General features: G+C 43.8%; 1 protein-coding gene across 1 annotated transcript; it reads left to right on the top strand.

The window, feature by feature from the left end:
* The first annotated feature begins 1256 nt into the window (after positions 1–1256).
* Positions 1257–15406, top strand: LOC115399657 (high-affinity choline transporter 1-like). Its single transcript, XM_030107176.1, has 8 exons — positions 1257–1482; positions 2055–2168; positions 5863–6018; positions 6949–7097; positions 7665–7808; positions 8918–9071; positions 9295–9512; positions 14639–15406. Exons 1-8 carry the CDS (start codon positions 1299–1301, stop codon positions 15188–15190), a joined length of 1671 nt encoding a protein of 556 aa, XP_029963036.1. The 5' UTR covers positions 1257–1298; the 3' UTR covers positions 15191–15406.
* Positions 15407–16301: the final 895 nt, after the last annotated feature.

Consider the following 16301-nt stretch of genomic DNA (forward strand, 5'->3'; position numbering starts at 1 on the left):
CTGTGACATCGAATCCATCTTAATTTATAAAGCACCGAATGCAATCACAGGGACAGAAAGTCTAATTTATTTCATTTTAATAAGATGCAAGGTTGTAAAAAGCTTCCTGCTTCAATCTGCACTCCTGTAGTACACCCTCTTCTGTTTTGATTATAAAAAATGAGATGCAATAACAAAAACAAAATGAAATTGGGTAAATTTCATATAAAATCATGACTTCACATGCTGAAAAATTGAAAAACTCAAACTATCTTCTACTAGTAAAGCCTACATTATTACGAAATCTCTGCTACAAGAATCATTATGGGCTTGCATGTCACTTTTTCTGCATCTCATCAGTACATCCATCTATCTTCTGTATGTCCAGATATTGATATTTAACTGGGGCAGGAGGCTCCAGCGTGGAGATTAGAGCAAATATTTACATTAAGAGTCAACACGTGCGCATGCACGGGGATAACGTCCAAATCCCAGTAAGTAAATAACCTCAATTTGACATGAAGTCAACACTATGCATGAGGAAAAATGGGCAAAACCTAATGATATTTCTCTGTTAAAACCTGCAGGAATAGTAACTGCCAGTTATAAGAATCACTGTGGGCTTGCATTTTAACTTTTCTACATCTCATCAGTACATCCACCGTCTTCTGTACTGTTTTATCCAGTTATTTCTGCTTAACTGGAGAGAGGCTCCAGCATGGAGCTGATCCAACCTGGCTGGAACACATTCAAGCTACACAGTCACATTTGCATTTAAGAGTCAACAATTAAGAGAAAAATGCATTCATGCAAACTCCAGAGAGGAAAAAAACCTCAATTAGACTAAACCCACATCACGCAATTTATTTAATTGTGCTTTAATTAGAGGTTTCTATGGAGCATCGTGGTTTAATTAACTGTATATTTCTGTATTTATTGCCACCCTGTACTACTCCCCCTTCTGTCATGTCCGTAAATTGCACCCTGAGAGATTATAATGGGGAGGAAATGTGAATTTGATGTGAAATGAGTGGTGCGCACGCAGGAAAATGGATCAGATCTGCAGATCTTGAGAGTGAGAGTGCGTCTGGAGTGTTGGGATTGTGTGTTTCACCTTGACAGAAGGCTCTCCCCCCCCCCCTCCCCCTCTCCCCCCTCCCTCCCTCTCTCTCCCTCCCTCTCTCTCCCTCCCCCCTGCAGTACCGTGCGCCTCCGCTCCCGTCCGCTGCTCTCTTCTTCCATTACGCGTCGGCGAAGCAGCAGCATCCAGCAGGCAGGCAGGCCGACACGCGCTCCCGTCGGTATCCTGCGGCTCCATCATGGCTCTCAACATCCCCGGCGTGTCCGTCATGATGCTCTTCTACCTGCTGGTGCTCGGGATCGGCATCTGGGCCTCCGTCAAGTCCAAGAAGGAGGCGAAGAAGGGCCAGGGGGACAAGACGGAGATGGCTCTGCTGGGAAACCGGGGCATCAACCTGGTGGTCGGCATCTTCACCATGACAGGCGAGTAGCCGCACGCAGGAGGAGCGACCGGCTCTAATCCCGACAATAAAACACCATCTGCCTCGTTTCTCCTCGAAATGACTGTCCGGGATTAGACATTAACGCGATTTTGCCGGATCCGGAATGAAATGAATTATAAGGAGGACAGAGAAGGTGCGCGCGTGTCCAATGCAGATTTCTAACTAAGAATAACTCTGTAATGTTCTCAGTTATAATATCATTTAATCCATGATGATTTCTGCATTTCGAACCTGCTCATATTATCTGAAATTACAGGAAGTTTTTTTTTTTTCTGCTGTCTCATCATGCACGCGCTCGTTTTATCATAAGAGGTCATTATCGCCTCCCATTGTGCGCACACATATATACATATATTCAGAATAATTAGCCAGACTGTCCCCATTTAAGTTTAATTTGCTATTAAAGTTACAGTAGAGCGGCGGGTTGGTGTGATCAGGTTGCAGCAGGTGCACGGTGTCCTCCTCAGCCTGTGTGTGAATCATATGTCTCTCTCTGTGTGTGTGCGTGTGTGCGTGCGTGTGTGTGTGCGTGTGTGTGTGTGTGTCATGCAGCTACGTGGGTCGGAGGCGGATTCATCGTGGGCACTGCTGAAGCGGTGTACAACCCGTCCATGGGGCTGATCTGGGCTGTGATGCCAATAGCTGCAACCATGTGCTTCATCATCGGTGAGCGTGGTGGTGACAGAGCAGCACTGCAGCCTCTCACCCACTGGTTTCCACTCACATGTGCTGCCTGCACGCTGCACTGTGAATGAAGGAAGAAAGAAAAAAGGAAAGAGGAGAGCAGAAGGAAAAAAACCCCTGCATTTTGTTGTTCTTAGATCTCTTGCAGCAGTGATAAGCAGGATTGAAAGGAAAGTCGTCTTCGGGGAAACATCTGCTGCTGGAATGATTAGAGCAGCATCCAGACTGCGACCTTTAGTAACCTCTGCTGTGAATAATGATCACAAGCGCCACTGTAGTGAGAGAGACCAGGCCAAATCTGACAGGTCGGATCAGGACACCGTCCCAACGGAGGTCTGGTGTAAATCCGGTCAGTCGTGCGTTTCATACTTTCGCCTCGTTGCTGGAAGTGAGAGTGATGCAACTGCAGTTGGCGGGCGGCGATGACAAAAGAGGAAATCTTATATCACTGCTGTGGGAGAGAACAACAACCAAAGAAAAAAGGATGTACAGTATGCCTCGTAGGAAAATTTGAGGGTCAAGGTGGATTTTTTTTTTTTCCAGCTTTTTCCTTCCACGCTGGAAACAATGGCTCATGTTTTCCTCGTGTTTGCTTTGGCACAGGTTTCTGCATTAGATGCCCTGAAAAGCTCCGGCTATACACTCACTTCTGCATCCTGATGAATGTGCTTCTCTTACAGCGCGTAGTGAAACCATACGCGAAGTGCAGAGTCAGGGGGATTTCCAGAGTGTGAAACTCTGTAGTATCACAAGACGGCTCTTTCACATGACACCCAAACGCGAACCTGAGCGGCCTCCAAATGTCAAGAAATGCTATGAATGAGTGATTCTGCTCCGCTGTCAGTCGCTGATGATCCTCAGCGGCGCTTGTTAAATATGCGTGACGGCCTGGTGATTAAAATCTGCGATTGCATCATCCTGCTGAAGAAAGGAGCGTTCAGACTCAAAGCTTAATTCATCTACTTTCTGATACTTTTCAAACCTTCGCAGTACTCTTAGCGTTATGTTGTGTGATTTTATCAGGTTTGATTTCACCATGAACAGGAAGAATTAAGGAAGAAATAATGAAAATCAGAGAAACAAAAGAATTATTTCCGAGCAATTTGTCAAATTTGTTTTCCAGTCAAATCTCCTGATGTGGTCTTTATTATGTCAATTCAGCACGTATCTAATGGCCGTCATAAAATATTGCTGCGAGTGGGACATGCCACAGTGTAGTGGTTAGCACTCTCCTCTCACAGGAAGAATATCCTGGTTTGATCCCGAGTTTTGGTAAACTTTAAGAGAGTATGCAACAAAACGGGAAAAAAATAATGATAGGAAAAGAACAGAAAAGAATCCAGTCTACTGTTTACTTACCCCTTTTAACCTTATATGATTTCATACAGATAAAGACTGAAAATATCTAAAAATTGCTCAAACTATTAAAATTCTAATAGTTATAATGGTTGAAACAGTTTTTACTCTTTTAGATTTAGAAACAGTTAAAACATTGAAGAGCTGAAGCTGCTGTTTGGGCTAAAGAAGCTATGACAAATCAAGCTAAAATATATATAATAAACGTACAAAAGCACTGAAAACAACTAAAAAAACAGCTAAAATACTGTAATGCTTTAAAGTAGGGTGTCAAACATAAGGCCTGTTGGCCTAAACTGGTCCGCAAGAGGCTGTAATCCGACCCGCCGAGCCTCCAGACAAATGATAAAAATTTCAAAGAAAATGCTGACTTTTTTTCTTCAAACAAATCTCTTAAGAGTAACAGACACGAAACAGCTGAGATATCATGATGCTGCCAAGGAAGCTGTTGATCTATCAAACTCGCCTTAAAAGAATACTTCGAAGATTTTGGACCCACGCCCCATCCCTATCATTTACACAGTGAGTTAAGCTCATAAATACCTTTTTTGTGTCCTTTTGTCCAGCCGCTGGCTCCCAGCTGTTAGCATCGTAGTTAGCTTAGCTCAGCTGCTGGAGGTGAAGAGGAAACAGAGCCGGACTGACGAAAGTGGACAAAATACTCGCTCCAGTGGTCCAGGGGATGGTGTATTAGCACGTGAAGTAAATCCGAATGGTTATAAAACATTTTAAAAGACGTGTTAGCTTTTCAAGCCGTTAAAATAACGTTTTGATATAGATCTGCACAAGCATCGTGCTCCACGGAAGGATATACAGGCGCACAGCGGCTGATTCTATGGCTTCTACTGCTGTGCTCTGGTATATCCTTCCGCGGAGCACTGCGCATGCGCAGGTCTGTGTGTATCATAACGTTATTTTAACGGCTTGAAAAGCTAACACGTCTTCTAAAATGTTTTATAACCATTGGGATTTACTTCACGTGCTCATACGCCATCTCCTGGACCACTGGAAGGAGGATTTTGTCCACTTTCGTCAGTCCGGCTCTGTTCCCTCTTCACCTCCAGCAGCTGAGCTAAGCTAACTACGATGCTAACAGCTGGGAGCCAGCGGCTGGACGAACGGACACAAAAAAGGTATTTATGAGCTTAACTCACTGTGTAAATGATCGGGATAGGGTGTGGGTCCAAAATCTTCAGAGTATTCCTTTAAAGCCGGGATGTCAGTGTGAGCTTGGAAAAACGTATAGTGAAACCGTATTTTTTTTAATTAAAACTTGCTTCATGTCAAGATTGTTGTCATTTTCAGCAGTAGTTGTTTAGTTTAGACATTTTCATCACAGCAAAGGCTTATTCTGGTCCTATTTACCGGTCTGACCCACTCAGGATGGAATTGAGCTGTATCTGACCCCTGAACTAAAATGTGTTTGACACTCCTGGTTTAAAGTGTTCCTCAGGCTAAAACCGCTGGATTGTCTGACGCAGCTAAAAACAGAAAAGAGCAGAAACCCTTTAAATGGCTAAAGGAGCCACAGCCGCTCAAGCTAAAACACCATCAGTAGCTTAAACAGCGACTATAAACAGAACACTGTTGAGGGAAACGGAGTAAAGAAATGTCTGAAAGGCTGCAGACCCCCTGCTCCCTCCCCCGATCACAAACTGTAAATATGGGTTGAATATGACCCCGGTTTGTTGATGATGAAAACATATTGGTGTATTTTTAGCAGCGTTTTGTCGCGTAAATGAAGTGTTGCAGGTATGAAATCTCACACGCAGCTTTTCCAGCTCAGCTCCACTTGGCTGAACTTTGCTTGGACTTAAGGTGCAGCTGAGGCCGACGGGACTTCGGCCGTCAGACGTCTGCAGACTGGAAGCTGCAGTTTCACAAAGTTACAGGAGTATTGCAGAGAAGCTTAACTCACTGTGTCCCAAAATGATGGATTTCAAGAGCTTGGAGGTGTTTTGTGATGCCTTTGAATGAAATGGGAACTTAACAGGTTACAGAACTTTCTGTATTTGTGGAGATTAGCAGGGGAAAACAACATTCTTGCCCACATGAAAATCACATGGGAAACAAAATATTTATCCTCTTAATCCCGGCTGAATTCAGATTGACCAAAAAAAAAGAAAAAAAGTGGGCTGTGAGGGGAGACAAAACATTTTACTGTTTCTGTAGATTGGAAATTTCCAGCTTTTGTGTGGCGAGCCGCCTGCGACGGCAACGACTGGAGTCCATCTAAATTACTCCACACTCTCAAGACTGGAATAGAGTCAATTATTTCAGGATGTGAGGTAATGAATAATGTCCTTCTGCTCTCACTAAGGTGGGCTTTTCTTCGCCGAGCCCATGAGGAACAATAAATACGTGACCATGATGGATCCCTTCCAGATCAAATACGGAAAAGTACCGACAGCCGCTCTGTCGCTGGCTTCACTCGCCTCGGAGATTATGTGGGTGACAGGAACACTCATAGGATTAGGTAAGAATGTTTCTATATGCAACCCCTCCTGTGTGTGTGTGTGTGTGTGTGTGTGTGAGTGTGTGTGTGAGAGAGAGAGAGAGAGAGAGAGAGAGAGAGAGAGAGAGAGACTCGGCCTGGCAGCTGTTGATTGCAGCTCTTTGCTGAGGTGCTGAGTGAAACACAAGCCTTTGTCTGAAATAACTCCCCATCAGGAGGAGCGAGGGCTTCAATCACAGCAGTAATCAGCACCGTGACGATCTGGAGACTTCCGCCCGTCACATCCGCACACAGGAAAAGCACTTTTCAACTTCCACTGACTCACGCAAAAAAAAGAGGGGGGATTATTTCCTCTTTGAGAACTTCCTCTTTGGGAACTTCTCCAAGCACATATTTGTCCCTTTGACTTACTTCATTCATAAAACCGCCCCTCTAGTTTTACCCTACCAAAAGTAAAATATTAAAATACCTTTAGACCTGCATTTCCCATGTCAAGAGATGATTCCAGATTCTAAAATAGGCTTTGCTGCAACAGTTGAAGGCTAAATATAAAGATGAAACCAGCAGTTATGCTTTTCTTTGCCAACAGCTGTCAACAGAGAGATATCTCGCCATGTGAAAAACTTCATGAAGTGTTTTTATTTAAATAGAAATGTGTGAACAGAGCCTTAAAAGTACTTAAAATGACTGTTAAAACAATTATTTTTATACATTGGGAAACTAGTTCACAGACCACAAAGTAGTCCTAGGGGGTGTGTCAGCGGTCCAACAACATCTGAATTTTCTTTTGTGTTTTATGAGAAAACTGATGAAGAGTTACAGAACTGAATAAATAAAATATAAAGGGGAAAAAGTAAGAATCCTCACTAAATCTTTCTTCTTGGTCGGTGGTGAAGTGAGTAGTGTGTGAGAGGAGCAGGAGTGTGAAACATGGCCTGCTGTGTTTGACAGGCGTCACCATGAGTGTGATCCTGGATCTGTCCTACACCGTCAGCATCTGGATCTCCGCGGCCGTGGCCATCACCTACACCCTGCTGGGGGGGCTCTACTCTGTGGCCTACACAGACATCATACAGCTCATCCTCATCTTCATCAGCCTGGTGGGTTTTCCTCCCTCGAGCTTTAAATCCCTTATGTGGTTTTTAAATGAGCTGTTCTGCTGTTGTAGTCTGTCCTCGCCTGTAAAACTGCTCCAATTGAGTCCTTACAGCTGTAAACGACAATAATGTGATTTAACAGTGAAATATTTTATAGCCAGAATTGAGAGACCTCAGTGAGTGAATACTATGATTTATGTTATAAACTAACAATTATTGATGGGAAAGCTGCAAAATGTGATTTATTTCCAAGACATGCAGTTAAATTTTGAACTTTTTTTTCCCAACACTACTCAGATAATGTCACATGTCATATAATTATTTTTAAATGGTAAAGTAATTCCTCCACAGTATAAAAATAAACACATTTCTTCAAAAAACATCAAAATGGAGCATTTAAACCTGCAGTGTGGAGGTAAGCTAATAAAATGAAGTGGTCTCGAAGCAGGACGCTTGATTTAATTCCAGAAAGCGTTAAAGTGCAGAGTCCGTATCTCTGCTGCCGTGACGTGACGGCCGTTTCATGCTGCCGGTGTTTTTACGAGCCGCTCCGCGCCCTCCCTCCCACAGTGGCTGTGCGTCCCCTTCGCCCTGACGAGCCCGGCCGTGTCGGACATCACTGAGACGGCCTACAACAACACCTTCCAGTCCCCGTGGGTGGGCACTCTGGAGGCGGACCGAGCCTGGAGGTGGATCGATAACTTTCTACTTCTGGTGAGGCTGACGTGTTCTCCGTGCACCAGACACCCTCTTCCCCTTCACTCTGTGTGAGACTCGTCTTTTTCAGTCAGGGACGGCCGGGCGTCTAACGCTGGACCAGAACAGAGGTGTTCAGTCCCGGTCCCGCCGGTCCACATTCCTGCATATTTTTTAATAGACGTGCAGAGATTACTCACTATTCCCGTTTCAGAACACCATGTAGGATGTTCACCGCGTTACAGTGCTGAGTATGGTGATGACTTTATTATAACACACTCACAGTTTCGAGAACACACTCCTATTGTTTACCCAGTTGTCACGAACCTAATCCACTGTATCCCATCATGTATTGTGCTAAAAGAGAAAAGTGACTATTGCACACTCATAAGAGATTTTCATGAAAATTTGAGTTTTATATCAGATTTTTTAACAATTTACAAATGTTTTTATATTTCAGCTTAACAGTTATTACAGTTTCCTTTTGCAGATTCTCCATACAGTACAGATTCTGGCTGAAGTTGCATTAGTTTTGGGAGAAAGATGCTCTTTAATCTGAAGTTTGGTGCCTGTAATGAAACAATGACAAAAAAAAAAAGCATGAACAAAAACAGCAGTGAGAAGTTATTAATAAGAGAAGCTAATGCTTTATTTAAGGTTGCTAATTCCTCAGGAGCAACTGTAGACACTGGCTAACGCTAATGCTACTTATAGGTGGATTTATTCCCTGCGGCTGTCAGGAGGATGAGTTCATTTATAACTGATGAGGTGGGAGTTTATTGTAATTGGAAGGGTTGAAGACGTAAAGTGGAGGCTTTAGGTTAAAACTAAATTTAAATTCCTCCGCTTGAAGTCATTCCCAACACAACATGATGACCTTGAAAATACAACTCATCAGTGTCTAATTCAGCTTGCCAGAGGAAATTTAAGGAGTGTGTTTCCCAGCAGAGCTCATGAGAACTCCTCAGGTGGTGAAGGATTTCGGGATACCCGAGCTGTTTCAGTCGCAGCTTGGGTCAAGCGTCTTCGTTTGCCAAAAGCTACATCCCGCTGCGGCACAGAGCGTCCCCGTCCACCTTCCTCCCCGTCTTATTTTCCTTACCTCTCGTTCTCTCGCTTCCTCGCAGGGTTTGGGGAACTTGGGTCTCCAGAACTTCCACCAGCGGACTCTGTCCGCCGCCTCCTCGTCCACGGCGAAGATCACCTGCTTCGCCGCCGCGTTCATCGTTCCCACGTTAGGCATCCCGCCGATCCTCCTCGGAGCGGCGGCCGCATCCACAAGTACGCCTCAGGAAATTAAACAAGCAGATCAAACATTGTAGAGGGAAATTAAAGAGGAAGTTAAACCTGGTGAAGCGAGAATTAAACAGGCACCTGCTTCACTTTCACAGCATCACGCCACCTCACCAGATTGTTTGATTCGCAATAAGCTCATAAACTTGAAATTTAAAACATAAAATGAGTAAAAACATGTTTAGTTTTGTTTTTCTTTTGAACTGCTCAGACTGGAACTTGACCACGTACGGTTCTCCGTCCCCGTTCGAACGCCACGAGACGGGGCTCGTCCTGCCGCTCGTCCTGCAGCACCTCACGCCCACCTACATCTCCATCATCGGCATCGGCGCCGTGGCGGCCGCCGTCATGTCGTCCACCGACTCGGCCTTGCTGTCCGCGGCCTCCATCTTCACCTCCAACATCTACAGGAACATCCTGCGCACGCAGGTGAGGCTGCAGGGGGGAGGAGGAGTCATCACTTATCGCATGTCTGTCTGAAATAGAAGAAGATTCGCTGTTATATTTAACTCAGTGGTGTAAAATACATTTCAGTCCAGAGTTCATTTTATACCCAGGAGGTTGGACCAGTGGCACGAAGGCTGTTTTTCTCATCAATTTTTAATTTATTTCCTTAATTTCAGTGCAAAGCTTGAGTTCATTATGAAGAATTGTGCATTTTATTTAATATGTTAAATAAAGTGAACATTTAAGGTAAAAATAGGTGCAATTTCAGCATTCTGCCATCTTAGATAATTCCTCCTGGCATTACAGTAAAATGTAACAATAACAACACAGCTTTGTAGCCGCCATGCACAGTTTTGCGTATTGCAGTATAATTTTGATGCTGATGATCCAGTAAAGAAGAAAATTTTCAGTTATCTTTACATATTAGAAAGTCATCCTGATGTAATCCTCTGCAGAGCAGGTTTCAGCCCTCAGGCTCTTTGTTTGACATGACTGATTTCATGGTAAAAAGAAATGCTGAAAGATCCATTTATCCATCTTTATAACCCATTTTAAGGTCTGAAATGGAGAACAAAGGGAGATCCTCAGTGAAGGTAACACAAGGTCAGAGAGTTAATGTAATCTGTGATGCCTCATCAATTCTGAGGCAGCTCATTGTCTTCTTTTCAGTGAGGAAAATTAACCTTGACACCTTCATCAAGTAGTTACCACTACCTTTCTTTGTATGTGTTGCACATTGTCGACAGTTGTTGTGTCTGCCTCTCCGACGGAAGAACATACAGTTCAGTTCTAGGTCAAAGGGGGAAAGAGCGCAGTGGGCCTGTTAAAGGGGGACAGACAGATACTGCTTCCAGGTCTATAACAGGAGAGCAGCAGAATAACGCTGTGGAAACTTGGAAACGTCATGATAAGGCCGGGAGAGGCTGAAGCCAGCCCCAGCTGATCGACTGACAAGCAGAAACCGGGACAAACATGATACTGAATGCAGTTGAGTCTGAAAGACGAGCTAAACAGCGCACGCTATCCAGACCGCGCATTTACCGTCATGAATATGGAATATCGCAGCTTGTGTTACAATCCTGTAAAATATCGGAAGCAGTTTATGCTGATGGATTGAGTACAAAATGTAACGTTGTGCAGAGTTTCACAAGTCTTTTTTTTTTTTTTTGCTGTCATTTTGACTGACTCCAGTCTTTTTTTAGAGCCTTCTAGCATCTCAATGCAAACTGAATCAGGTCAACTGGACTTGGACGACATTTTTTATGCTTTTGATCAAAGTGGCTGCATCAGTTCATGCTGTTCACTAGAATCGACTGGTTAGTCTGAGTAAACAGAGGAAAGCTCAAATATTTAGGTCCCGTTTACAAGAGAATGTTTCAAGTGAAAGTGTATCGTTATCCATTTTTTCTTCAGAAAGGTTTTGAGTTTACACAATATTGGTTCACACGTGCACAGAGATCAATACTCTATAAACATTAACAATGGCAAGTACATGGACATTCGCAGGGACATGCAGCAATGTTGGATTGCTATTACAGTGACTCTCAACTATGGATTTAGTGACTCAATGCCATAAAAGAGAATAGATTTCTTTGTCAATTTCCTGTTTATCCAGGATTTAGAGAGGAACCGAAAATGCATTTCTCCCTCACTTTGTATGAGCAACACATCGGAAAGGATTAGAATGAGTTCAAATTAAAAAAAGTAAAATACAATAAATATGTAAAACGCAACACTACAGAGCCACACCCCTCCCCCACCTCGCCATCTCCCTCGCCCGTTCATTCACCTCCCTCCGGAGGAAAGCAAAGCCTCAAACAAAGACAATAACAACATGGCCCAAGGGAGCGCTCTCTCAGTTTCCACAGGACTATTTGGGACTTCTTTGTACACCATAACCTCCAGGCTTATACAAACACTGTACTTTCCTGCATCCAAAACTGTGTAGACACTGTTGAAAATGACAGATTTGGGTTTTTCTGAATCAGAAACATTGGATGACCAGTGAGGTCCAAGCTCTCCTCAAACACCACCTTCAGGTCAGGGAAAGGGTCACTGTAAAGCGAGGCCAGGTCTGACCTGAAGGCAGGCATTCAAAAGGCCAAAACTGAGGTGAAATTCACTGAAAAAAACCCCCAAAGATGAAGACAACAGACAGATGTCTGTTGGTACCGACGCCACACTGGAAGAGGAAATGAACCATTTCTTTTCCCGCTTTGAGGCTGGGAGGATTACAACCAGCACCCCACATCCATCACCTTCCAGCAGCAGCACACGTGTGCTGAGGACTGTAAACCCTGGAGAAGCTGCCCTGAAGGAGTACCAGTGAGGATACTCAAAGACTGGGGATTTGCTAACCCACCCAACTGGACCACAGCAAACAGATCAGCTGAGGACGCTGTGGCCGTAGCTCTCCACGCTGCGCTCAGCCACCTGGAGCACCAGGGGAACTATGGCTATGTGAGGACGCTCCTTGTGGATTATAGCTCATCTTATTAATACAATAATCCCAGACATTCTTGCAGGCAAGTTCTCTCACCTTGGCCTCTCCCCACCCATCTGCAGTGGGATAAGGGACTCTTAATGAACCGGCCCCCAGACAGTCAGACTCGGCCCCCACCTCTCCCCCTTCTTAACACTAAGCACTGGTTCCCCTCAAGGTTGTGTAATAAGTCCACTATTGTACTGTCTGTACACACACAACTGTACTGTACATCCACCCATCCCTCAAACTCTGTTATCACATTTGCCGATGATACCACTGTGATAGGCCTCATCTCAGGAGGAGAAGAGTCCGTCTATGGACATCTGCTTAGTGTTTAGAGAGCAACCTCTAGCTGAACACCACAAAGACCAAAGAACTCAAGACACTTGTGTTCTTGATCGACTTTCAATGTGATCGTTTGAGTCACGTGAAAATACTTGATTGATCGTGACTCGTTGCTTTTTGGATTATTGAATTTCTTTGGCAGATAAGAGAGAAGGATGCGAATGGGGAGAGATTGTGGCGTAAACCTCCTCTGCTGAGATTTTTCCAAAGGCAGTGATGGCCTAGAGCCCATGTGTCTAATCCTGGTCCTGGAGGGCCGCCATCCTACATGGTTCAGGTCTCTCTCAGTTGCAATGAGAAGCTGGTTATTGGGCTTTTTTACAGTCTTGTTGAAGACATCCTCATTAGTTTTAAGTGTGCTGAAGTAGGGAGACATCTAAAACATGCAGTATGCTGGCCATCGAGGGCCAGGATTATTGGACAGCCCTGGCCTGGAGGTTAAAGAAGACAGATTTGAGATTGGAAGTTTGCAGGTTAATATCCTACTGGTAGAGATGCTCCAATACCATTTTTTGCCTCCCGATACCGATTCCGATACTTGTACTGTCGGTATCGGCCGATACCGAGTACCGATCTGATATCAGTACATTATAAAATAATACCATGCCACACCTGCATGACTGTCACATGATTATCACTGTGGTGAGGCCTGGCTCAGGTTAAACCCTCTAAAACATGAATCAATACAGCAAATTCAAGCTATTTATTTTTAAATAGAACAGTATAAAAACAGTAGTGCAAATGCAACTGAACTAAACTAATCTAGGAATAATTATTTTCAATAACTTAAAGCGTAACCCCAATATTTTTAAATTAAAAGGGAATTTAAATAGAACAATATAAAACAGTAGTGCAACGACAACGTAGATAAATCTAGGAATATATGTTGTTGCATTTTTAAATTAAAGTGCAGACACAATATTGTAAAATTAAGTCATTTAGATAAAACAGTATGAATAACAGTAGTGCAACAGTAACTCAATAAACAAATCTAGATTTTTTTAATTAAGGTGCAAACATAACATAGTAAAATGAAGAGGGCATTTAAATAGAACAATTTAAAAAAAAATAGTTCAACAGCAACTTCAGAGGTTACTTTCTAAAATGCTATAGTCCAAAACCAACCTATGAAGTTACATTCAAAAAATAAAAATCCAAACAGCAGAAGCTGCTCTCTAAACAAAAAAATGCTTCTTTAACGGCGCTGTACGTCTGTCATGTGATCCGTTCTTCTTCGTTGGTCAAAAACAGCAAGTTGCAGCACAGTGGCACGGCAAAGAACTGTCAGAGCTAAAGACCAGCAGATGGCAGTAGTGCAACCAACGGGATGCAAGCTGCCGTAAAACATTGCAGAAGAAGTGTCAGCGCTAACGGAGCTAACGGAGCTAAAGGAGCTAACGGAGCTAACGTAGCTGACCAGTAAATAGATTGCTAATTTAATTCATGACGTGGTATCGGATCGGTGCCTGGACTCCAGTACTCGCCGATACCGATGCCAGCATTTTCAGCAATATTGGCGCAATTTCCGACACTGGTATCGGAATCGGAACAACTCTACCTACTGGTGACAGGTCACCACTGTGGCTCCGTGACCAAGACCCTTCACTGCAACTGTGGCAGCACAGCACTCTTAGCACTCACAGTTGAGGTTAACTATGAGTTGGTCAGATCAATTGATCCCCAAAGTGATCAATAAAGTGTCTTTCTTGTGTGAATAGACGGCTGAGCACAGACCTGAGTTGTCAGATCTCCTTTCTTGTTCCATGCATTTGTTTGGTGGTGGATCAGTTTCAGTAATATAAATACTGAATGGATTTCACTTGCATACACATACATACAAACATAGTGAATTCCCAATGCTTGAGCAGCCCCCAAAGCACTTGAATCACATTCAAACAAACACACACCAATGGAGGTGGCTGCCATGCAAGGTGCTCACTCCACCCAGTGGGACCCGTTCGGGGTTCAGTGTCTTGCAGAAGGACACTTTGACATGGAGGGATGGGGAATTGAACCACTCTGCCAGCCGAGCCACGGCTGGCAGGTTATTGCACTGCTGGCTGCCTTGTGCGCCATCCACCAGCCTGTTTTCTCAGAGTGTGAGATGTTTGGTCCTCAGGGTGTACCAGTTTCTGCCTGCGTGAAGCTTCCTGTTTGACGGTTCCAGAGAGGAAGTGAGAATTTTCCCACCGGCCACTCAGGATGATTATTTCTACTCTGCTTGAACATGTAGCGATGTTTGAGAGCAGCTACTGACGGGTCTTCTCTCTTCCCGCAGGCCTCCGAGCAGGAGATCCAGTGGGTGATCCGCTTCTCGGTGGTGGCGGTGGGCCTGGCCGGGACGTCGCTCACCTTCCTGGACAACAGTGTGCTGATGATCTGGCTGCTGCGCTCCGACCTCACCTACACGCTCATGCTACCTCAGCTCGTCTGCGTGCTCTTCTTCAGCGTCTCCAACGGTTACGGGGCGATCCTGGGCTGCGTGGTCGGCATCGTGCTCCGGGTGCTTTGCGGAGAGCGCCTGCTCGGGTTACCCCCCATCATCAAATTCCCAGGGTGCACTCTGGTGGACGGCGTCTATGTTCAGCGCTCGCCCATCAGGACCATCTGCATGCTGTCCGCTGTGGTGGCCATCTTGCTTTTCTCCTACTTGGCCTCCGTGCTCTTCAACAGAGGTCTGATTCCAGAGAAATGGGATGTTTTCAACGTGAAAGCTCAGTACTCAGCTCAACCACAAGGGGGAGCCAAATCCGACTCTAAGACCCCGAGTTTAAAGGAACCAAATGAGGACAACGACGTGTGCGAACCGATGCTGGAGTCAACATGTTAAGTTATTTTATACATTCTACATTACCTGGGACTGATTTATTAGGGAATGATGGGACACTTTTAATTATAGCACCGTATTTTGAATTTTTGTACACTTTTATATGCAGCACGAATGGGAAAACATCGCACAGACTGTATGCTCTTTGTTGTAAGAGCTCATTTCTTCTGCAATTTTATGCAGCGGTGATACTTTGAAGCATCGATGGAAACCGGGGACGTATATATAATATATCTATATATATAAAACAATCCTCCACCTTCTCCATCCTGATGCTACCACTCACTTTAAAGCTGTGTCCCGGTTCACGGGCTGCATCCCTCGAAGGACGCGTTTGGAAACACGAGAAAACACCATCCAGCGTATAAAACGTGAAGCAACACAAATCCCTCAAACTGTGACGTTTGTCAGACGAGAAAGGAGCAACTACAACTGTCATCAAGTATTACTTCTAAGTTACTAATAGAGAGTCGCTCTCCGCTGCTTACAGCAGTTCCGATGTGGCCAAATGATAACTGTAATCATTATTCTATGTTACTTGTGAAGTAGCTCCACCAGTACAAAATTAAATGCTTTAATTAGTAACTCCAGCAGTAGCCAGTAACTAACAATAATCAAGTACAGATTTCCAGTTACCAGTGAAGTAATTTCACTATTTCAGTATCTGGAACCATAATTCATACCTGTATTGGAGCAGTGATCTTCTGGTACTGGTAAAGTTATTCGTAGATTATTCTACCACTACAATATTTAATGCACTAATTATTAACTACAAGTATGATGAAGTGCAGATTTTCAGTTACAAGTGAAGTAACATCCCAACTGTGACAATAATCAAATACTAACATTAAGCTACTAGAATAAAGCGACAACTGTGACAGTATTTAAAGCAAAAAAGGATAACTAACTATAATCAAGTATAAATTTTCAGTTCCTAGTAAAGTAACTTCACTACTACAGTATTTAAAGTAGCACCTATAAAAGTAATCAAGTCCTAACATGAAGTTACTAGAAAAAAAAGTACTAATATGACAGTATTTAAGCAAAAACTAGTAACCAAAACTATAATCAAGCAATAATTTCAATTACCACAAATGTTAATTCTTTACTTCAG

This window comes from Salarias fasciatus, chromosome 13, assembly GCF_902148845.1.
Source record: "Salarias fasciatus chromosome 13, fSalaFa1.1, whole genome shotgun sequence".
Classification (NCBI taxonomy): Eukaryota; Metazoa; Chordata; class Actinopteri; order Blenniiformes; family Blenniidae; genus Salarias; species Salarias fasciatus.